This window comes from Empidonax traillii, unplaced genomic scaffold, assembly GCF_003031625.1.
Source record: "Empidonax traillii isolate 1590-97213 ecotype Southwest subspecies unplaced genomic scaffold, ASM303162v1 scaffold398:size1781980, whole genome shotgun sequence".
Lineage (NCBI taxonomy): Eukaryota > Metazoa > Chordata > Aves > Passeriformes > Tyrannidae > Empidonax > Empidonax traillii.
In genome coordinates, this window is record NW_020955591.1 from 87,875 (window position 1) to 105,637 (window position 17,763).

The 17,763-nt window shown below is 38.5% G+C and overlaps 1 protein-coding gene across 1 annotated transcript in view; it reads right to left on the bottom strand.

Moving 5' to 3' along the window:
* Positions 1-17,763, bottom strand: part of LOC114062304 (brain-enriched guanylate kinase-associated protein-like) — a 107,676-nt gene that overhangs the window by 17,327 nt on the left and 72,586 nt on the right. Inside the window, exon 4 of the mRNA XM_027893580.1 lies at positions 2,706-2,795. Coding sequence (XP_027749381.1) covers positions 2,706-2,795 — 90 coding nt within the window. The remainder of the gene's footprint in view (positions 1-2,705; positions 2,796-17,763) is intronic.

Genomic DNA, 17,763 nt, shown 5'->3' on the forward strand with positions numbered 1-17,763 from the left:
GTACCTGAATGAACTTATTTTGCCTGAATATTTCAAGATATTTTTAGTTTTCCTACAATAACAAATGAACCTCAGCTCTTTGATCACCTTGATCTTACAGCAACAGAAGAGAAGTAAAAAAAGAGAAAACAGTTGCCATCTGTCATCTCTGGCTAATTATTTCAAGCCCTACCTTGTTTTATACGCTGCAGCACGCTATTTTGGGACTTGTTAACTGAGAAGTCTTCTACTCTGCAAGAGTATAAATGAGTTCACCTTTAGCAAGTTCCCCACTGCTCAGCCCACTTGTGCCGTCATTTCATACAACCTTTCTGCCAACCAAATGACATAATTAATTAATTCAGGATTCTATCCTGCTCTCCTGGTTGCACTGGCTTTCCTGTGTAAGACTCTCTTTTGTGACCTTTTTTTTGTGGGTCAGTGGGAAAGGACAGGGAATAGGACTGCATTCCTCCGAACTCTTGTTAGCGGTCCAACACCTTGACACTGGCTCTTGTGTAGTTTTTTGAGTCAGCCAGTAAACGGAGGTGCTCTCTGCAAATGTGGAGGGACCCTATCAGGCAGCAGGGTATTCATCAGAAAAGCTGTTCGCTCTGCTCTTGTGAGAAGCAACACACAACATGTTTCTTCAGAGGGGACCCAGGAGCTCTCTGGTTCTACCTACCCTGTGGGCATGGCATCCCAAAGAACCACACAGAGTGAGGAATCAGCTTCATTACCCCAGACTTTCCCAAAAATTACTCTTGTGCCTTGAGATGTGGATTACCTAAGCACAGGCCACCTTTCTTTTTTTTTTTTTTTTTTTCCCCCCATTATAACTGAACTACTTGAGTGTTCCGGGTTAATCAAAACTTGGGTTTTTATTTTAATTCCCTTGCTGATACTGTTACTACTTAATCATTAGTTTTTAAAGGTTAAGGTGCACCAGGCAGCATAAAATAGAAACTATCCTCATTTTTTAAGTACTGACAGTTGTCATACTCACTATCTTTCATTTTTATAAACAAATGTTTGGAGGATCTTTTAGTTCCTTCAGCAAGTTTTTTTTTTTTTTCCATATAATTGGAAAGCAAGTTTCCAGATAAATTTTAAAGTCTAGATATGTTGAAACAGTGTGATTAAGGTCTGAGTTAATCAACAGGAAAGAAAGAAGCAAGCTTTCAGGATATACTAAAATTTCTCTAAAAAATTGGATCCTTTTGTTCTTTTTAGAAAGCAAGGAGGGAAATGAAAATTATCTTTCTGTGGCTGTTTTTTGTTTTGTTTTGTTTTGTTTTGTTTTTCAATAAAATGGCTAAATAGCTTGAGCTAAAATCCTGGATTTGAGCATTTTGAGCTTTAGTATCCTTGGAGATAAACTGCGGTATTGTGCTCCACAAGAGTAAGTTTTTTTTTATTTTGGAAGTAAGAACTGCAAGTGTAGGAAATGAGGGTATTTTTTTGGCAAACCCTACAAAAAGACGACTAAACATCATTCCAAGACTCTGAACTTTGCTGTGGGCATCCATTTAAAAACAACATGTAAAATCAAACTCAGTGATTACACTGTGGCTGTGTGAATTTGTTCTGATTTTAAAAGACTTCCAAATATTCAATCAAGTTGGAATCAGGGTTAAACATTTTGTAAAAGAGTTTTATATGCCTGGATTACATTCACTTCACTGGCCATCCCTTGATTTTAGCCAGGACAAACAGCAGAGCAAAGCTATTTTTGCATCAGGCTCATCTAAACCTAGTAAGAGTAGAGAGCATGTGCAGAACCCTGGGGGACTCAAAAGAGGAATTCAAACCATTTTTCCAAGATTGTTATTTTTTTCATTTACACACTGTGTGAAAAAATAGTAAAAGAATCTCGTTTATGTCTTTCCTACACTGGCAGCACTCTTAAGATGAAAATTCACGCACATTATTCAGAGAAAATCAATAGGCTGCAAGAACCAAACTAAATCTTAGTCTGTCTTTATTTTTTTACCTAATTACTTTCTTACTTTGAAATATATTACAATATTTCATACGTTACTGAAAGCCTTAGGATTAATGAATGACATTTCTTCTACATACCTGCCACTTGAAATAAAGTCAAGGAAAAAAGAACAGAGGGTATATTCAGGAGAAAAGTAGAAGAGAATCTAAGCAAAATATGGAAAAATGAGTCATTACTTTAACTTATACTACATGCTGCATAGAAGCGTAAACTAGAATCAGTAATAACTCCCCCATCCTTTCGATATTCTGTACCCATGGCAGTGAGAAAATCCTTACTTCAGGACACTTAAGATTAATGAAAACCTGATAAAGGAGAGAGAATATATACATACCAGCAATTAAGAAAGGTCGGTGAGCTGCCCAGATAACTGTGGTATCAACAGTGAAATGCAGTGCATCAGTATTGTCAGAACTACTCCATCAGAAAAAAACATTAACTGGTAGAAGGCAGCTGTGGATTTTGCAGCTTCTTAAACAACTTTCAGTTGTTATGCACGTTATCACAATTATGCAAGTTTTTAGAATTATTACAGGCTTGGATGAGGCAAGCATCTAGAATACTATAGTAAACATATCTGCTGTTAATCCCCTACTTCAGAAAACATAGTGGAACTGAACAATGAGAGACTACAGACTGACATGAAGAAATGAAACATTGTTATTGACATCAGAAAGTTAGAAAGAAAGCATAACTTCACAAAACATCATTTGTTAGTTACCTGTCCCAAAGAGTAGGTGAAGATTTTGCGAGCCTGCCCTGGAGAATTCTAGGTTGCCATAGGCAGGTTGGCACCCAGGAATTTCGTACCCTGTAGCATGAATAGAGGATAAACCATGGCTAGGTATGGCTCACAAGACATACGAGTGATAACCTAGCTAGATTTGCTGCATATTAGTAGGCTATGGCATAATTTGGTATTAATTATTATTCAGGATATCTTACTTTAAAGCGGTATTAAAACTACAAAACAAAGTGATGCTACAGCACCCTCATTTAGTGACTTTCTTGTATGACTACTGCAGGTCAGAATAAGCATTTACAATTGACCTTATGATGGCTGTAAATGAATGCTACTCCATCTATTTTACTGGAGAAGCATTTGGCCTTCCGATTTGTGAATCAAGCTCTTATATTTTTACATTGTAAAAACATCAGCTTAAACAAATTTATGCTTCCTTGAAAGAGGGTCATCAAAATTCCTTCTGAGCACCATAGTGAGAATATGTTTAACAGTGTTAATTGAATCTGGGCTGAGGTTCAAGTTCTGCATACCAGGTTCCATGCTCATCTACCATCGGCAGAACAATAGATGCAAAATGTTTGCTGGGAATAAAAAGCACAAAGAGAAACAATCTGAACTAGCAATAGAAGCTATGAATAACACACAGCAAAAGCAGATCCTGAGCCCAGAAGAAGGCCAGTGAGGCAGGCAAATTAGCAATGAGAACTGTTGTCCAACATTAGCGTCAAGCAATGCTGGTAAGATTCAAAACAGCCTGTTCAATCCTTAGTGAAGCAAATTCTCACTGAACTCGAAGGTGGTTTTTCCTGAGTAAAATCTGAGTAAGGACTACAATATTTGGACATACAGAATGCCTCATACAGTATTGCTGTCTCCTTCGCAATATCAGAAATGCAACATAACCTACCTGGAAGGACAAACTCATAAAAAAAAATCATCTTTTCCTCACTCAGGCACTTCCATATTTATGAACCAGAATTTTTACATCAGCTTTCCCTGTGGTCAGTGATCACTAAACATGCAGAAAATTCTACCTTCTAGTGTTCACCATTACCAGTGGGTACTGCAAAGTAGGGACCTTCTGGTTCATGAACAGATCTTTATATATAGGACACATTTCAGGAACAACAGCTGTGCTACAGAGAGCAGCAGAGCAGTGTTTATTGGAAAGGACAACCCTGCATGCTACTTTAGTTGTACCACTGAGTTGTTCTTGCGTAAGGATCACTTAAGTATCTTTTAACTTTTTTCATACTGGACTTGGATTAAGTATGTGAAGACACCCAAGGAAGACAAAAAATGCGAGGCCCCAAGTTTTAAGTGTTTCCATCACATGAATTTACATCAATATCAGCTTTAAAACCAAAGTGGGAGATGAGAATAAATCTCTGGATTCTAACACCTCAGTGTCGTCAGTTCTTCACTGGACAGCCAATATTACTTTGGATTATGCATCTCTCACAGCTTTTCTGATGTTCTCAAACTGCAAATCTCATAATCAATAGGTGTGTACATATTTATTACACACAGTTCTGCAGTACTTAACTATGTATTTTCATTCTCAACTAGGGTGTGAGGAAAACAGTATATTGTAGGAACAGTGGTTTTGAAATGGTCTTTGCCTGGCTCTTCATTTTGTATCTGGATACTTTAAGTTACAAAATTGTAAACTGCTCCTAAAAGTCATCTGTGAAACGTTAATTTAAAAAAAAAAAAAAATCCAGGAATTCAGCCACAGGTCTTTCTAGAATGAGTGAAGATTTTTCAAACCAGTGCATTTTGCATATTTCTCTGCACTTCACTGAGAAACCCTCCATAGGAGTCTTCTGGTGAAACAACTAAACTTGCAAATTCTGAGGTGGTTTAGATGAAAACATTAGACTTTTCAAGCCTGCAAAATTAATTAAATTTGGGTTCTTGGTACAAAGAAGCCATTTGAACAGGGATAAATATCTACTGCCTTCAGATCCATTACCAGGTCTTCTCCATGTAGTCTTAATCTAATCTATCTCATACCTTTAACTGATATATAACAAATAGATTTGCTATAGATATACTTGACAAAATACTTTAAGGCTGTGAGGTTGTGAGATATTCTGGCAGAGGTGGGAGGAGTGTAAATTCCACTTTAGATGATTTTTTAAGTGTTCTTTCTGACATCGTTTTGGTAGTAAGTCCCATGTAATTGCTCCATAAATGAGCTAATACAGAGAAAAGCTCTCTGCTCTAAATGTTGTGGATCTTTCAAAAGCTCCCCAAAGGGATTTAATAACATCCTGTCTCAGATAATCAGTGTCAGTTGTAGTCAGTCTAATCCTATTCTCATATGCAAGGTCGAAAAATAATTAGTAAAGCTAAGATTTATTTGCCTGATATTAAAACACAAAAATTAATTTACCAGCCTCCGCAGTTTACATGGGATGTTGTTTTAGCATTGGCAAATCAGAAATCAACAAAACAGACAAAGATGTTTGTCTAAAGCAATTGCAAATTTAAAAGAAAACAATATGGGAAAAGCTCCCAGTTCCATTACTGTGTTGTTTCCTTTCTTGAAAGGAAAACAGTTGTAAGAAATTTATAAGTAATGAAAATAAGAAATCAGCCTATTTAAAAACAATATCATATAGTTACTTCAGAAAATTAGTAGTTTACTACAGCAAAAATATCAGTCCCAAAACCCTGATGATAAAGTATTTCAGATTATCAAATTTTAGAACTTCTTATTCAAGCCATAGCATGATAAAGTAACTCATTTTCCTTTTCTTTCTGCAGAGCTTCCCTTACACTTCACTGATGTGATTGAGACCGACTCCAGTGTCAAGTGAGGTTCAAATTTGGACATACTGTTGTAATAGTTTGTGTTTCTTTGTCTTGTCCTAGAATATGCAGTATGTTACTTCAAATGTTGTCTGTGGCTCTTCTGAAAATAATCACAGAAGGTACTTACAGACCTATAGCCAATTTGGAAAAAAAAAAAAAAAAAAAAGATTTCCCAGTATTTCTCAGTGAAACATTATCAACACTTTATTCCACTGTCTAGAGAAGAACAGCTAATATAATTCATTAGTTTTGGTGACAGATGGTCATTGATCCACTGAGCCTAGAGTAGACTCATGCAGACTGCTATGCCTATTTAAGAGATAAATTCTTACTTTGGTAAAAAAAGTAAATGCAAAGCCCCTTATGCTCTCCTCTCCATATTTTATAGGTGAATAAATTTTTTTTTTAGTTCTCTCTGGAACTGCAGCTGAAGAGAAGAGTGGGAATCTGTGAGAGAAACCACTCTACAGACACCCAGGTCAGTGCAGAAGGAAGAGAGGAAGTGTTCCAGGAGTGGGAGCAGAGAATCCCCTACAGTCTGTGGTGCAGACCATGGTTAGGCAGCTGTGACCCTTCAGCCCATGGAGGACCCCATGTATGGTAACTGGTGAGTGATGTCTCCCTGTTCTTCTCTCCACCCATGAGCCTTTCATTATATTTTTTCTCCTCTTCTTGTCCAGCTGAGAAGGGAAGTGACAGGATGGCTTTGGTGGGCACCTGGTGTCCAGCCAGAGTCAACCCCCAGCAGTAGCATACACATGTCCATTTTACAAATGTCAGTTGCAAATCTAAATGGTTTTTCCCAAATAATGTGTTTTTCAGAAGTTGGAGAATTCTGTGGCTGCTCCACTTGTGAGTGGAAGACTCAGTGAATAGATTTTAGCCTTTACGCAAAAGTCACCCCAAATCTTACATCTGTTAAAGGGAGAAGGATTTTCTGTAAATCAGGAAGGAATCTGTCCTGGTCTGATTTTAGCTTACAATCTGTGCTTTTTTAAAACCTGAAAGGGATTTGAAAGTCACCCTTAAACTGGGTTGTGCTATTATGATTTCCGTACTTGCCCAATTTAGCCCTATTTTACCCCAGTATGAATGAGTTAAGAATCGCTATTTTTGCTTCTATTAACAGCATAAAGCTATTTTAAGGACCTGCTTTTATAAATACTAATAACCTGAGAGGAAACATTGGCAGAGCAAGCTGGAATAACCATGGGGACACCTTGGAACACACCGTCACGACTCTACCTCTACATCCCATCCTCATTGAGAAGGCACGTGGCAGTGGTGCTGATTTAGCATCGCAGACTTGCAAGATGCTGTCAGCTGCACTTGCTACTTTCCTACCAGTCATGCCAATGTAGGTAACTGGCTGTCATCTCCACAGAACAAAGGCTGGAGTAATAAAAAATGTCAAATAATCCATTTTCTGTGAGGGGGTGGCAGTTCTATTCCTGGAGTTACCAGAACTATCCATGACCACAGTATTAAATAATGTAAAACTGCTTCACGGATTGGAACAATATACCTTAATGAATATGTTAAATATAATTCCCTAATCAAAAACCAAGGTCCTATGGAACAATGCATCCCTCCAGTTGGGGTAATCTGCCAGGACTGGACCAGTGGCTCTGCAGTGCAGACACAGATGCTAAAGGAGTACATGAGAATATAATGAATCTGGGAATGTCCATGAAGCAGAAAACAGAGGAAGATAAGGACATGTATAATCAGTGAAGTTAATGTCTGTTTTAGAACATTATAGAAATACAAAGATGTTGCTTTACCAGCTTAATTCAACACATTTTAGGATAGAGGGTTTCACTGCAAAAGGCCTGCTGGCTTTTCTACCTCTCAGTATCTTTCTGACCAGGCACGAAACTCAACTTTTTTTCCTCATTCCATTTCTTGTCCTTTTTTTTGCCCCACTCTTCTAACAAGCTCCTGCCATGGCTGCTCTTCATCTCCAGATTTGCCTGTCAGTTCATTCCCCAGCTAATGTTTCTTGTATGATCACTGGCTCCTCTTAGTGCATGACCTGCAGCAATACTGAAGGTGAGAGACCACTTCCATGACCCCTTTTGGGAAGCCAGGCACTACAACAAGCTTCACAGGCCAGAAAGAGTTAGGGAGGAAGTCTTATTCAGTCTTAAAGCTCTAGAATCAGGAACACTTGACTGAGATTGAACCTATGTGAGACTTAGCTGCCAAACGCTTTTGAAGTGCATAATTTTGAAAGTTTATGAAAATCACAGAGTCATAGAATGCTTTTGATTGGAAAGGACCTCTTCAAGGTTCTGGAAATCTACTAATGGCACTGACATAAAACTGGTAGGGCTGGGATGGACTGAGGTTTTCTTTCCTTCACAGCTTTAGTTTAAAGCATTTTTAACCAACTTGGCAAGCCAATGCTAGTTACAGCACAAATTGACACTCTGGAAGCTCCTTGGAATATTTTAGGTCCCAGCTCCAAAACAGATACGTTGAGATCATCTTAAGGAAAAATATAATTTGTTATTTTTTTGCTTTGAGTAAACCCACATGTTTTTCCTTTGTTATATTTTCAGGAACATCTAAGGCATTTTAACGTAAAAATATGGCATACAATACTCCAATTGATATAATTAAAATTTACAAAGCTTTAAGCAATCTGTCAGTGGAAACTGTACCGTACCTACCTATTTATCCATCTATATTTATCAAACCATGTGGGTGGCCTTTTGTGAAGTAAATGTGTATGAATATGCATACACATATGTATATGTAGGTATGTACCTTCAATCCACTATTTTCAGAAAATATATGAGGAAAACAGTACATAAATGCTCCAGAGTTAAATTGCCATGCTCTGCCTATAAATACATGAATGAATAATTATCACCATATTAGGCGGTTTGACAGAACAGTTTTTGTAGAACTGGAGCTACTTGCAATGTTTGATTTTGTTTGTTGATGCCTTTAAATACTTGTATTGCCAAAACACAAATGATGTTTCATTCTGACACAAGACAGTCAGTTCAATACAGGTGTATCAACAAAATGTAAGGATTTATGACTAATGAATTGATGAACTTTCTGTTCTCAAAATGTTGCGATGTCTTATTCTGTATGATGACATAAGCTAATCAGTTTTGCATACATTTCTAATAATTAACAACAAGTTCAAGCTCTCAAAGATATCTGTAGAAACAGATCCCATTTTCCCAAACTTTTGCTTTATTCCAGTAATGGGGTACTCTAGTTTGCATATGAATATCCAGCATTGGTTTTGATCCAGTGGGTTATTGCAACAAAACTGTGAAGATTTGCGAGCTTGTGATCACTTCTCTTGGTATCACTGTGGCATTATATTGTGGCTATATGACTTCATATTTTGTCTGTCTTTAAATGCATGAAATATATTAACTGATCTGGAATTTAATAGCTGGCTGAGTACAATTTTACTGATGATTAAATTTGCGGGAAGAGAGGCAGGTGCAGAAACACTCCCTCCTGCAACTGCGGAAAAGTATGATAGGAATTAGTCATTCAGTATCTGCATGGCAATAATCATAAATTGTTAATAGTATTTCATTTTGAGTCTCCTACTTAGGAAGCTGATCATCTGCATATTGTGAAAACCTGTAAATTTAGCTTTACCATCTTGCAACTTATAAACTATTGCTATATAATAAAAACAGTCACTCTTTTAAGGGTTAGAGATCAACTTTGCAATATAATTTAGTGACACCTGATAGTTTGTATACTGCTTAAATGCATTTTGTTGTTTCCTGTGGGAAGCAATAGCCATAAATGCATTGTGTAGGTGCCAAAATACACCTGATGTCTGTGGACATTTCCCACTGGACCTACAGTTGCTTCTGTGTCTCCTTTAGAGTCAGAATTAGCAGTGGGTCTCCAGTGCTGTCAATGCTAATACACAACAGCTTCTCTGAGGCACTTATTTTTATGATGAGTTTTTGCATAATGGCAAAAAACTGTTTTCACAAGAAATAGTTTTCCACATGCAGGAAAACAAATACCAGATCAACCTAAGTGCTGTCCTTTCCTCTATTTCCACTCGGTTCTCTTCTTCAACTAGCCGAAGAAGTGTTGTTTCTGATGTAATTAGGCCATCATGAATCATTTACCCCTACTTTTTCTCTATCATAAATGCTTTGTTCAAGTGTCCCAGCAGCAGATTCATTTTTTCACCCTTTTTTTTATGGTTTTACTTCAGGCAATCTCAACACCACTTCAGCTGCCCTCTTTGAGTACAGTTAAAGCTTTGTTTCAATGTGGAGAACATTATGGGGTAGTTGGCAGTAAGTATCTGGCTGAGGAGACTTCTGTGTCAAGAAGTGAATTTTTATCAGTCTTATGGAGACAAATTTGGAACTATGTTTAGGTTTCCTAATTTGGAATATTAGGATGCTAAAGTATCAGCTGCATAAATTAGTAATACATTAAAAGCTACCTTCTAAGTCCTTTATTGCCAGTGTAATTCTCCGTTTTCCCCATTTTTCAACAGTCTTCCTTGGAGCCTCTAAGTTTGGGAGCTTTAGATAATCACTGACTCATTTTGTCATCTAGGAATGGACTACGTAAGAGGTCTTTTCTAAATATATGGATGTATTTACTGCATACATCAACTGTGCTTGTATTTATATTTCATACCTTTTCCAAAATCTGCTGCGATGATTTTAAGTAGGGGGATGTGAATGTGTGAATAAAATCATACTGAATACAGAGTAGGATTAACTTTACCGAGAATAGCAGCTCTTTTGTGCAAAGACTGGTCTGTGCTTGCACAGTTTCAGCAATCCATGCCTGGTGCCTCCAGAGAATCTAATAATTACAAGACATCTCTTTAAAATGGCACATGTTTTACATGGTAAGTAGAATAATGCTAACACTTAAAACTGAAATACACTCCTTTAACCCTAAAGAGATATCTTAAATTATGTCTAGTGGCTCAGTAACTTTCATTTATTCACTGAATACACAGGCTAAGGATCTGTTTTCTAAGCAGCTCCAGTAAACTACAGTGTGAGGTGTTTCTGCAAGAGGGGGAAATGCTGGTGTGCTAGGGAAAGGGCAGTAATGTCTCTGGGAATGGTATGCAGAATCTCAGTCACCCCTTTTCAGGAAATGGATTCAGTTTTGAAGAAATGAACAAAACCATTTTTTTTCCTGAGACTTGAGGCATCTTAGAAAACAAACTCAAAAGTGTGGTTTGTCTAGATCAGTCCAAAAAAAGAAAAACTGAGTGGGGATATGGTTGACATTTTAAGCATGACAGGGAGGGACAAAAATTATTTCCTCTAAAGAAAATTGATGTTTTAAGAAGACAGTGATAAGAACTGATCATGATTACATTTTCTACTGGAAATTAGAAGATATCTAATGACAAAACAACATGATTATGGAACAGCCTTTCCATCAAAGGTGGAGTATCTGGTTGCCTGTAAGTGCAGATCACTGTCCCAAAATGTCCAGGTTCCTAAATGTCTTGTTTTCCCAAATTGCTTTTTCACAAAAAGACTGTTGTCAATAGATATTTTCAAACAATGGATCTCAGTCCTTCAAATTCTTACTTGCTTTAGTATTTGTTGCTTCTGGGAGAAGAGAACCAGCTCAGTACTGCCAATGACTGGAATCAGAAATGGAAGAAATGTCATTGAGAAAATCAGTTCTACCTTGATGAACCTGATGCAGCTAATGAATTTGTCATTTGATCTCTGCTAGAAATGCATTTATCAGTCCAACACTTTCATGTGTTTGAAATACAAATGCACTGCTACAGAGCAGTTGAATTTACAATTGAGAATACTATGATTACAGAGATAATATCTAGAGAAACATTCCCAGGAGATGCTTCCAGGCAGCTTAAAATCAATAGACATGATGAGTATTTTACATCTCTTCAGATTTTGCTTCTGGTTTGACTATACAACCCTTATCTTTTACCCCTGAAGAGCACGGGTGCTTTCACTGTGGATAGATTTCTACATTCCTTTTGCTGAGAAAATTAAGCAGTGAGTGATCTGCTTCAGAAATCTGCTCACTGGAGAATTGGTAAATATGCACGTAAACAACTGCCCTAGAGTATAATCAGAGCTATTTTCATGTTACATTTTGGTAGGTTAGAAGAAGGAATTAATTAAAACAAGAGAGACTAGACTTCAGTTCAGAAATTGTTTTTCTTTCTCTGTCTGTTCAAAAACCCAGTAAAGGCCTCCTCTCCTGCCTGCCACCACAGATTTAGATTATTTTTTCTAAATTATGATTTTAGTGAAGAATTTATTCAGCAATGACTGTACCTCTGATGAAATAATTCAGTGTAATTGTCTGGGCTGGCTGGCATGAAGTTTATCCCTTGTATATCCACGAAGGTTCTTTCAGTCCATCTTGCACTCTATGGGGCTATTTGAATTGATTCTTTCTAGTTTTATGTACCTTCCATTATAAAGGACAGATTTTCTGTTGTCTTAGGGTACATTACATTCATTTTGCAGGCTCTTCTCTATGCCAGGCACTGTTACATTGGACTCTTGGGTGTGTCAAACAAATAATATGGCTCCCAGTGAAGAGAAAATCAGCTCACTTTTCTGTCGCTTGACTTACTCTCATACCCTTTTCTCTTCTTGTCCATTGAAAGTATAAGTTAATTGAAGAAGAGGAAATCTCTTAGGATTATGGGAGAACAGAAGGCAGTATAATGAGTCCTAGTTTCAGGAAGGGACCTCAAAGGTAAAGAGAAATTGAGAGGGAGATTCTAAAAGGGTCACATGATTAGAGGGTCTTTTGAAAAATCAGGACAAATACTAGAAAGAACAGTATCTGATGGATGGAAGCCTTATGATGTATTAAAAACATCCTAATACTCTCAGATTTGTTTGGGGTTATATTTCAGAATGGCTAATGGAAAGACTTCACAATTATTTCATTATCCTGCATACCAATTTGAACCAGACAAATATCAATGAAAAGGCTGAATCCAGAGTAATGCAGGAAACAGAGCTGGCTCAGAGGTAAAGCAGATGTAGAATTCTACTCCCCATGAATGAGTGCTGTCGGGGGAGACGGTAGCACTGTGATGAAGTAGCAGGCATGGTGCTCCTGCTTGTACCAGAACAAGGGGCTGTGACCACTGCTTCTTGCAAGAGGGATGGACAAGAGTTTTTAGTCTACTCAGAGCATCCTTTCTTTTGGCAGTAGCAGAGGCAGGTCTCTGGCAGAGGCAAAGCAGGCAGCTGCCCCAGCAACTGCATACTTTATCTATGTCTAGAGCTGGCTCTGCAAATCTCATTCCATTTATTTCAGGGCTTCAAACATATACTATACTTGGTGCAAGGCCCATTCTATGCTTTGAAAGGGCTTTGGGGAAAAAAAGTGCTGCAAAACAAAAGTGCCAGGTGTGAGCAATCAGAGCACAATTAAATCTACTATGAATGGAATGAATTATCCCCTTAAAAAAAATATTAGCTGTTTTGGAACATGTTTCACTTAAAAATTATGAGATGTATATGTTCAGGAGAGTCTTATTACTGCTTGGTTAACTCCTGTCATGTGCATCTTCATACTTTCTTTTGCCAGAACTGTCTGTGTGGCAGAAAACAGACTTAGTTTTCATCCAGATGCACATCAGTGAGTCATGGGCATGAGACTGCTTTATTCAGTACAGACAATGTCTATCTATGATAACAGCAAACTAATGGATACTTTTAAAACCAGAGAAACATAGATGCAGAATGTATAATAGTAAGAATCCAATGACATAAAATACACCTCTCAAAGGGAGGGCATCAAGAATTAAAGGTGAGACAGGTTCTGAAGCAATACTTCAATGAAGTGCAGTTCCTATTTTCAAGGCACGACTACAGAAAAATTATTCTGTCTAATCAGTCTCACAGACACCTACATTTGGGATTCTGGAGTGCCCTGGGAGGTTGGACAGACACTGATCCACCTGATGCTGGGTAGCCAGGATTGACAGCATTACTGGGATTCCTCTGCAAGGCAGGAGGTACAGTTCCATGGTGGAGCTGGGCCCATTCACAGTACCTGAAATCCCTCTAACCCGTAGGGATGAGCAGTACAGATTTAGCACAGAGCCCAGCAGCTGTGATCTCTTTTTTTAAAAACCCAATGGTAACATATAAATAACCCACACTTCCAATGATTTGAGCAGAGAGCACTGTTTTATTTCAGAGACATCAGACTTTTTCTTGGGACATACCCTTGCTAGGTGGCTATCAGCATGGATTTCCATGCTGAGACTTGGCACTGGATAACCAGATTCTATATCTCCTATTTCCCTAACTATACTGTACTTCTCTCTTCAGCTGTTTAAGGATTTGGGGTTCCTTTTTCAGAAGGTCTGGAAGTCGCCCCTGAATTGCAGGGATCAGCCCTTGAAGCAGTGCTGTGCCTGTATTTTGTGCCCAGAATATGATTTGGCTCAGACACCAGAAAGCACGTGTGACTTTAGGTGCAGTACACTAAATGCTAACTAGGCTGTGCAAATAATTTAAATATTTACACATTCCTTTGGATTTGCCTACCAAGTGCAACTGATGGCTAATTGGGCCTGAGGTTTGTAACAGTGTTAATAATAATAATAATGGCCAGTCTTAGCGAACGAAGAACCGGGGAAGGTCTTTACACCTTCCAGCCTGCGCATTGGATTTTTTAGGTGAGATACAGTGTGAAATGAGCCCACCCTTTAATCCTGAGGTTCACCTGCCGGGGCCGAATGAGCTTGGACAGTGGCAGCAAGGTCCTCAGGACGTAGATGGATTGCCTTACAGGGCTAACGAGCTCCATCTGTGTGGGGAGGGGCCCTGACCAGGAATCGAACCCAGGTCTCTGTGGTGACAGCGCTGCATCCTTAACCACTAGACCACCAGGGGCTCCCTTGTAACAGTGTTAACTTGTTATGGTACACACATGGAAACCAGAAGGTCTGATCTTATAGCTGATCCCCTCAAACAAAACAAAAATGTGCACAGGAAGCCAAGGCAAGCAGAATTTCCAGTCTGATAGTGCGGCCAAGACACATGGAAATCTGTTTCCTACTTGTGCAAGCCTTACTGGTCATAAGCAACTAGAATCAAATTACCAACTCAGTCAAATGATAACATTCTAATACCTCCCCAGTGTATACTGAAACTCTGGGCCAGTCCTGAAGGAATTGGAAGAATATCATGTGACCCACAAAGCCAAATCCTTCAGGGCTGCAGATGTTAAGTGAGCGTGTTAATAGCAGATTGTACTCATTTCAATCTCATGTAATTTTGGATCCTCTAACTTTCCCCTGGTCCCTACTAAAAGGTATCATCATCTCCTTTGCCAGAAATGTGCTACTGCTTAGTAGCTGAGTAATGGGTTTTGTCTTTTTGCAAAATAACAGCTTCAGGATCCTGCCAGCTCCAGACCAGCGCTGAAGCTTCTTGGCTCCTACAAGTGTAGAAGTGGATTAGAGCAAGGTAGATAAAAGGACTGTCTCTTGCTTGATTACTGAACTAGGGAAAGCATCAAGCCTGATAAACAGACACCACAGCTCAGCCAATGCAAATGCGAGGAACTGGTATCACTTGATGAGCAGGTGAGCAGTCCTCCCCAAACCCCATCAGATGGGTGATATCTGCAGAAGGTGGTGACTACTTAATAATGTTACAGTCTGTAAGGGACCTCTGGAAATGTGTGATAAGAGAGGAAGTGTTTGTGGGAGAAGAAAGCACTTAAATAAGTGAAGGACACTGTGGCCATGTTTAAAGTAGCTCAAGTGAGAAAAAAGTAAATCCTCAATTATCAAGGTAGTTTTTTCAGAACAGTGTTTTTTTTTTTACCCTGACATGTTCTCCTTGCTTTACAGAAAGAGAGCTTTAGGAGCTGAAGGGCTACCTCCCCTCAACTTCATTGGTCTTGCTGGTACATTGCTCATTCCTAACACCCCTGTGATGTTCCTTGCATAATGAGAACTGAGAGTATAAAATTAAGAGGCTTAACTTTCTCAGGTCCTTGTACTGCATATGTGCAGCACAAGATCACAGAAAGCACTGGAATACCTGTACTGCCTGAGCAGTAACTATTCTGCAGAAGGCTGACAACCTTGACAATCAGCAGAGCCAGCTCTGACTCACTGCTAGCCACTCCACTACTGCAACTAGTCAACATCTGAGCTCTTGGTATTAAAATTCAGAATTTTTTTTACAATATATTTTTTTCTATTTCTCTGCATAGTTAAACAGTGTGTCTTGTTACTTATTTCAACAGCTGCTAGTTGCTTTCAGTCCACTAATTGTCTTTTGGAAAGAAGCTGCACTCTTCCATTGCTACTGGAAGGCTTATGCTTGATCCTGGTATCTGCTTTACATGTTTCGATGACCAGTCTTGAATATTTAAAGGAGTATCCAGTTATAGCTTGTTCTAAAAGAATCTTTCTTTCCTCACTTTCTTCCTCCTTTCCAAAGTGTATTTCAGTATCATCTCTCAACTTCCTACTGGCAACTACCTCTTTGCTGAGAAGTGACATACTTTCATGGTCTAATACCCAGTATCTTGTTCCTGTCTTGTTTACATGTAATCTACTTTTAACAGCTCCAGACATCTTGGCAGGAGGGCCAAAGCATACTCACTAGCTGTATTCCTTGGCCTTTTTCTGATAAGACAGACTTGTTCTGCTCCCTACGGACCCTCGAATGAGCATGGAAGGGGAATTCAAAATCTTATTCTCTTTCTTCCTTGCTGTGCTGAAGTGAAACAGGAATGGCAGGTCCTGCACTCTGGGGAATACAGACAAGCTAAACTGTTCGAATAGCAAGAGGGTGGAAGAGCATGGGCCCAGTAGTGTCCCGTGTGGACACTGGCTAACATCTAGGAGAAATCCATAGGGGTCTAGCAATAAAACTCCACAATTTCTCTTTCACAGGATTTATTTCAAAGGCACATTTTGCAGGATTTATTTCAAAGGCACATTTTGATACTTCAGAATTAATTTTTGCTCTGGTGAATTTAATGTTGAAGACCCAGTGGAACTTTGAGGTTGAGTTTTTGCTCTGGTTTCAAGTGAATTCTCTTGCCAGATCAGGCTGTGGTCAAATTTAACATTTAGTGCTTGCATCTCATGATATGACAGGATCTTTATGCTCTTAGGTGACAGCTAAGTGATAGATTATGTATTTATAACCTGGAAGAGCCATGAGCTGCTACCTTCTGAATCCTGAAGAATAACCCAGGAAGATGATCAGCTCTACCACTTAAAATAATCAGACCTGAGTTGGCACACCCCCCCCCCCATATTAGAAAGTTCTGATACTTAGCCCCTTTTTATTGTTTTTCTTTCTCAACATATTTCAGAAACACTGCAACCAAACCATTTTTCTTGGAAAATTGGACCGAGATAAGGCTACAAAACTGGGAAAATGTGGAAGAAAAAGGAAAAATTTAAGGTTAGCTAATGATGTGCTCAGTTAGCTGTGCGTATTTCTGATTTATAGCACGGGTTATAAAGCGTTAGTACACTGAGTATCAGTAGTAAGTGTGGGAATAGCGCACTAAAACAAATGTGGGGTTTATGCACCTTGTGGAATGTTGTGAGTCCGTTTCAACCTTTGCTAAATGCTTCATTAAGTGTTATGGAAAATAAAATAAATAATTTCCTCTTGTAAGAGTTCCACATCCTGGTGTGAAAAGGCCTTTTATTTCAGACAAGCCTTGCTTTCTGATTAAATCCCATGGGTAGGGCAAAAGTATGAATAGATTTTTCTATCTTCACCTCACTGATGTTCAATCACAGGTTCTTTCCAACTCTGTGCTTTTTTAGAGGACAGTAATTTGCTGAAAGCATTCTTAGCAAGTTGATGTCAATCTGATTACAATTAACAATACATTCCATTTCCATTTCCCACTTTCAAATGAAGCTGAATGATGGCAGTACAAGTCAGAAAAAGGTTTTAAAATAAGCTGAGGTCTCTCTAGGTTTCTATAAATGCAAGATTCATTCTTTTATGGTAGGCAGCAATTTTTTGTATGTATCCCAACACTTTACTGTTCATTTGGACCTGACAAGGTAAATGAGTGATAAAAGTGAAAAAGGAAAGGTGGATGCAAAGCAAATGCAGTTGTCTGGATTTATTGAGCCCACCTGATGGTGTTGAAATTATTTTTTCTTATTTTTATAGTAATTCATTATGTTTAGGCCTGCTGGTGCACGTCAAACACAACATAAAGG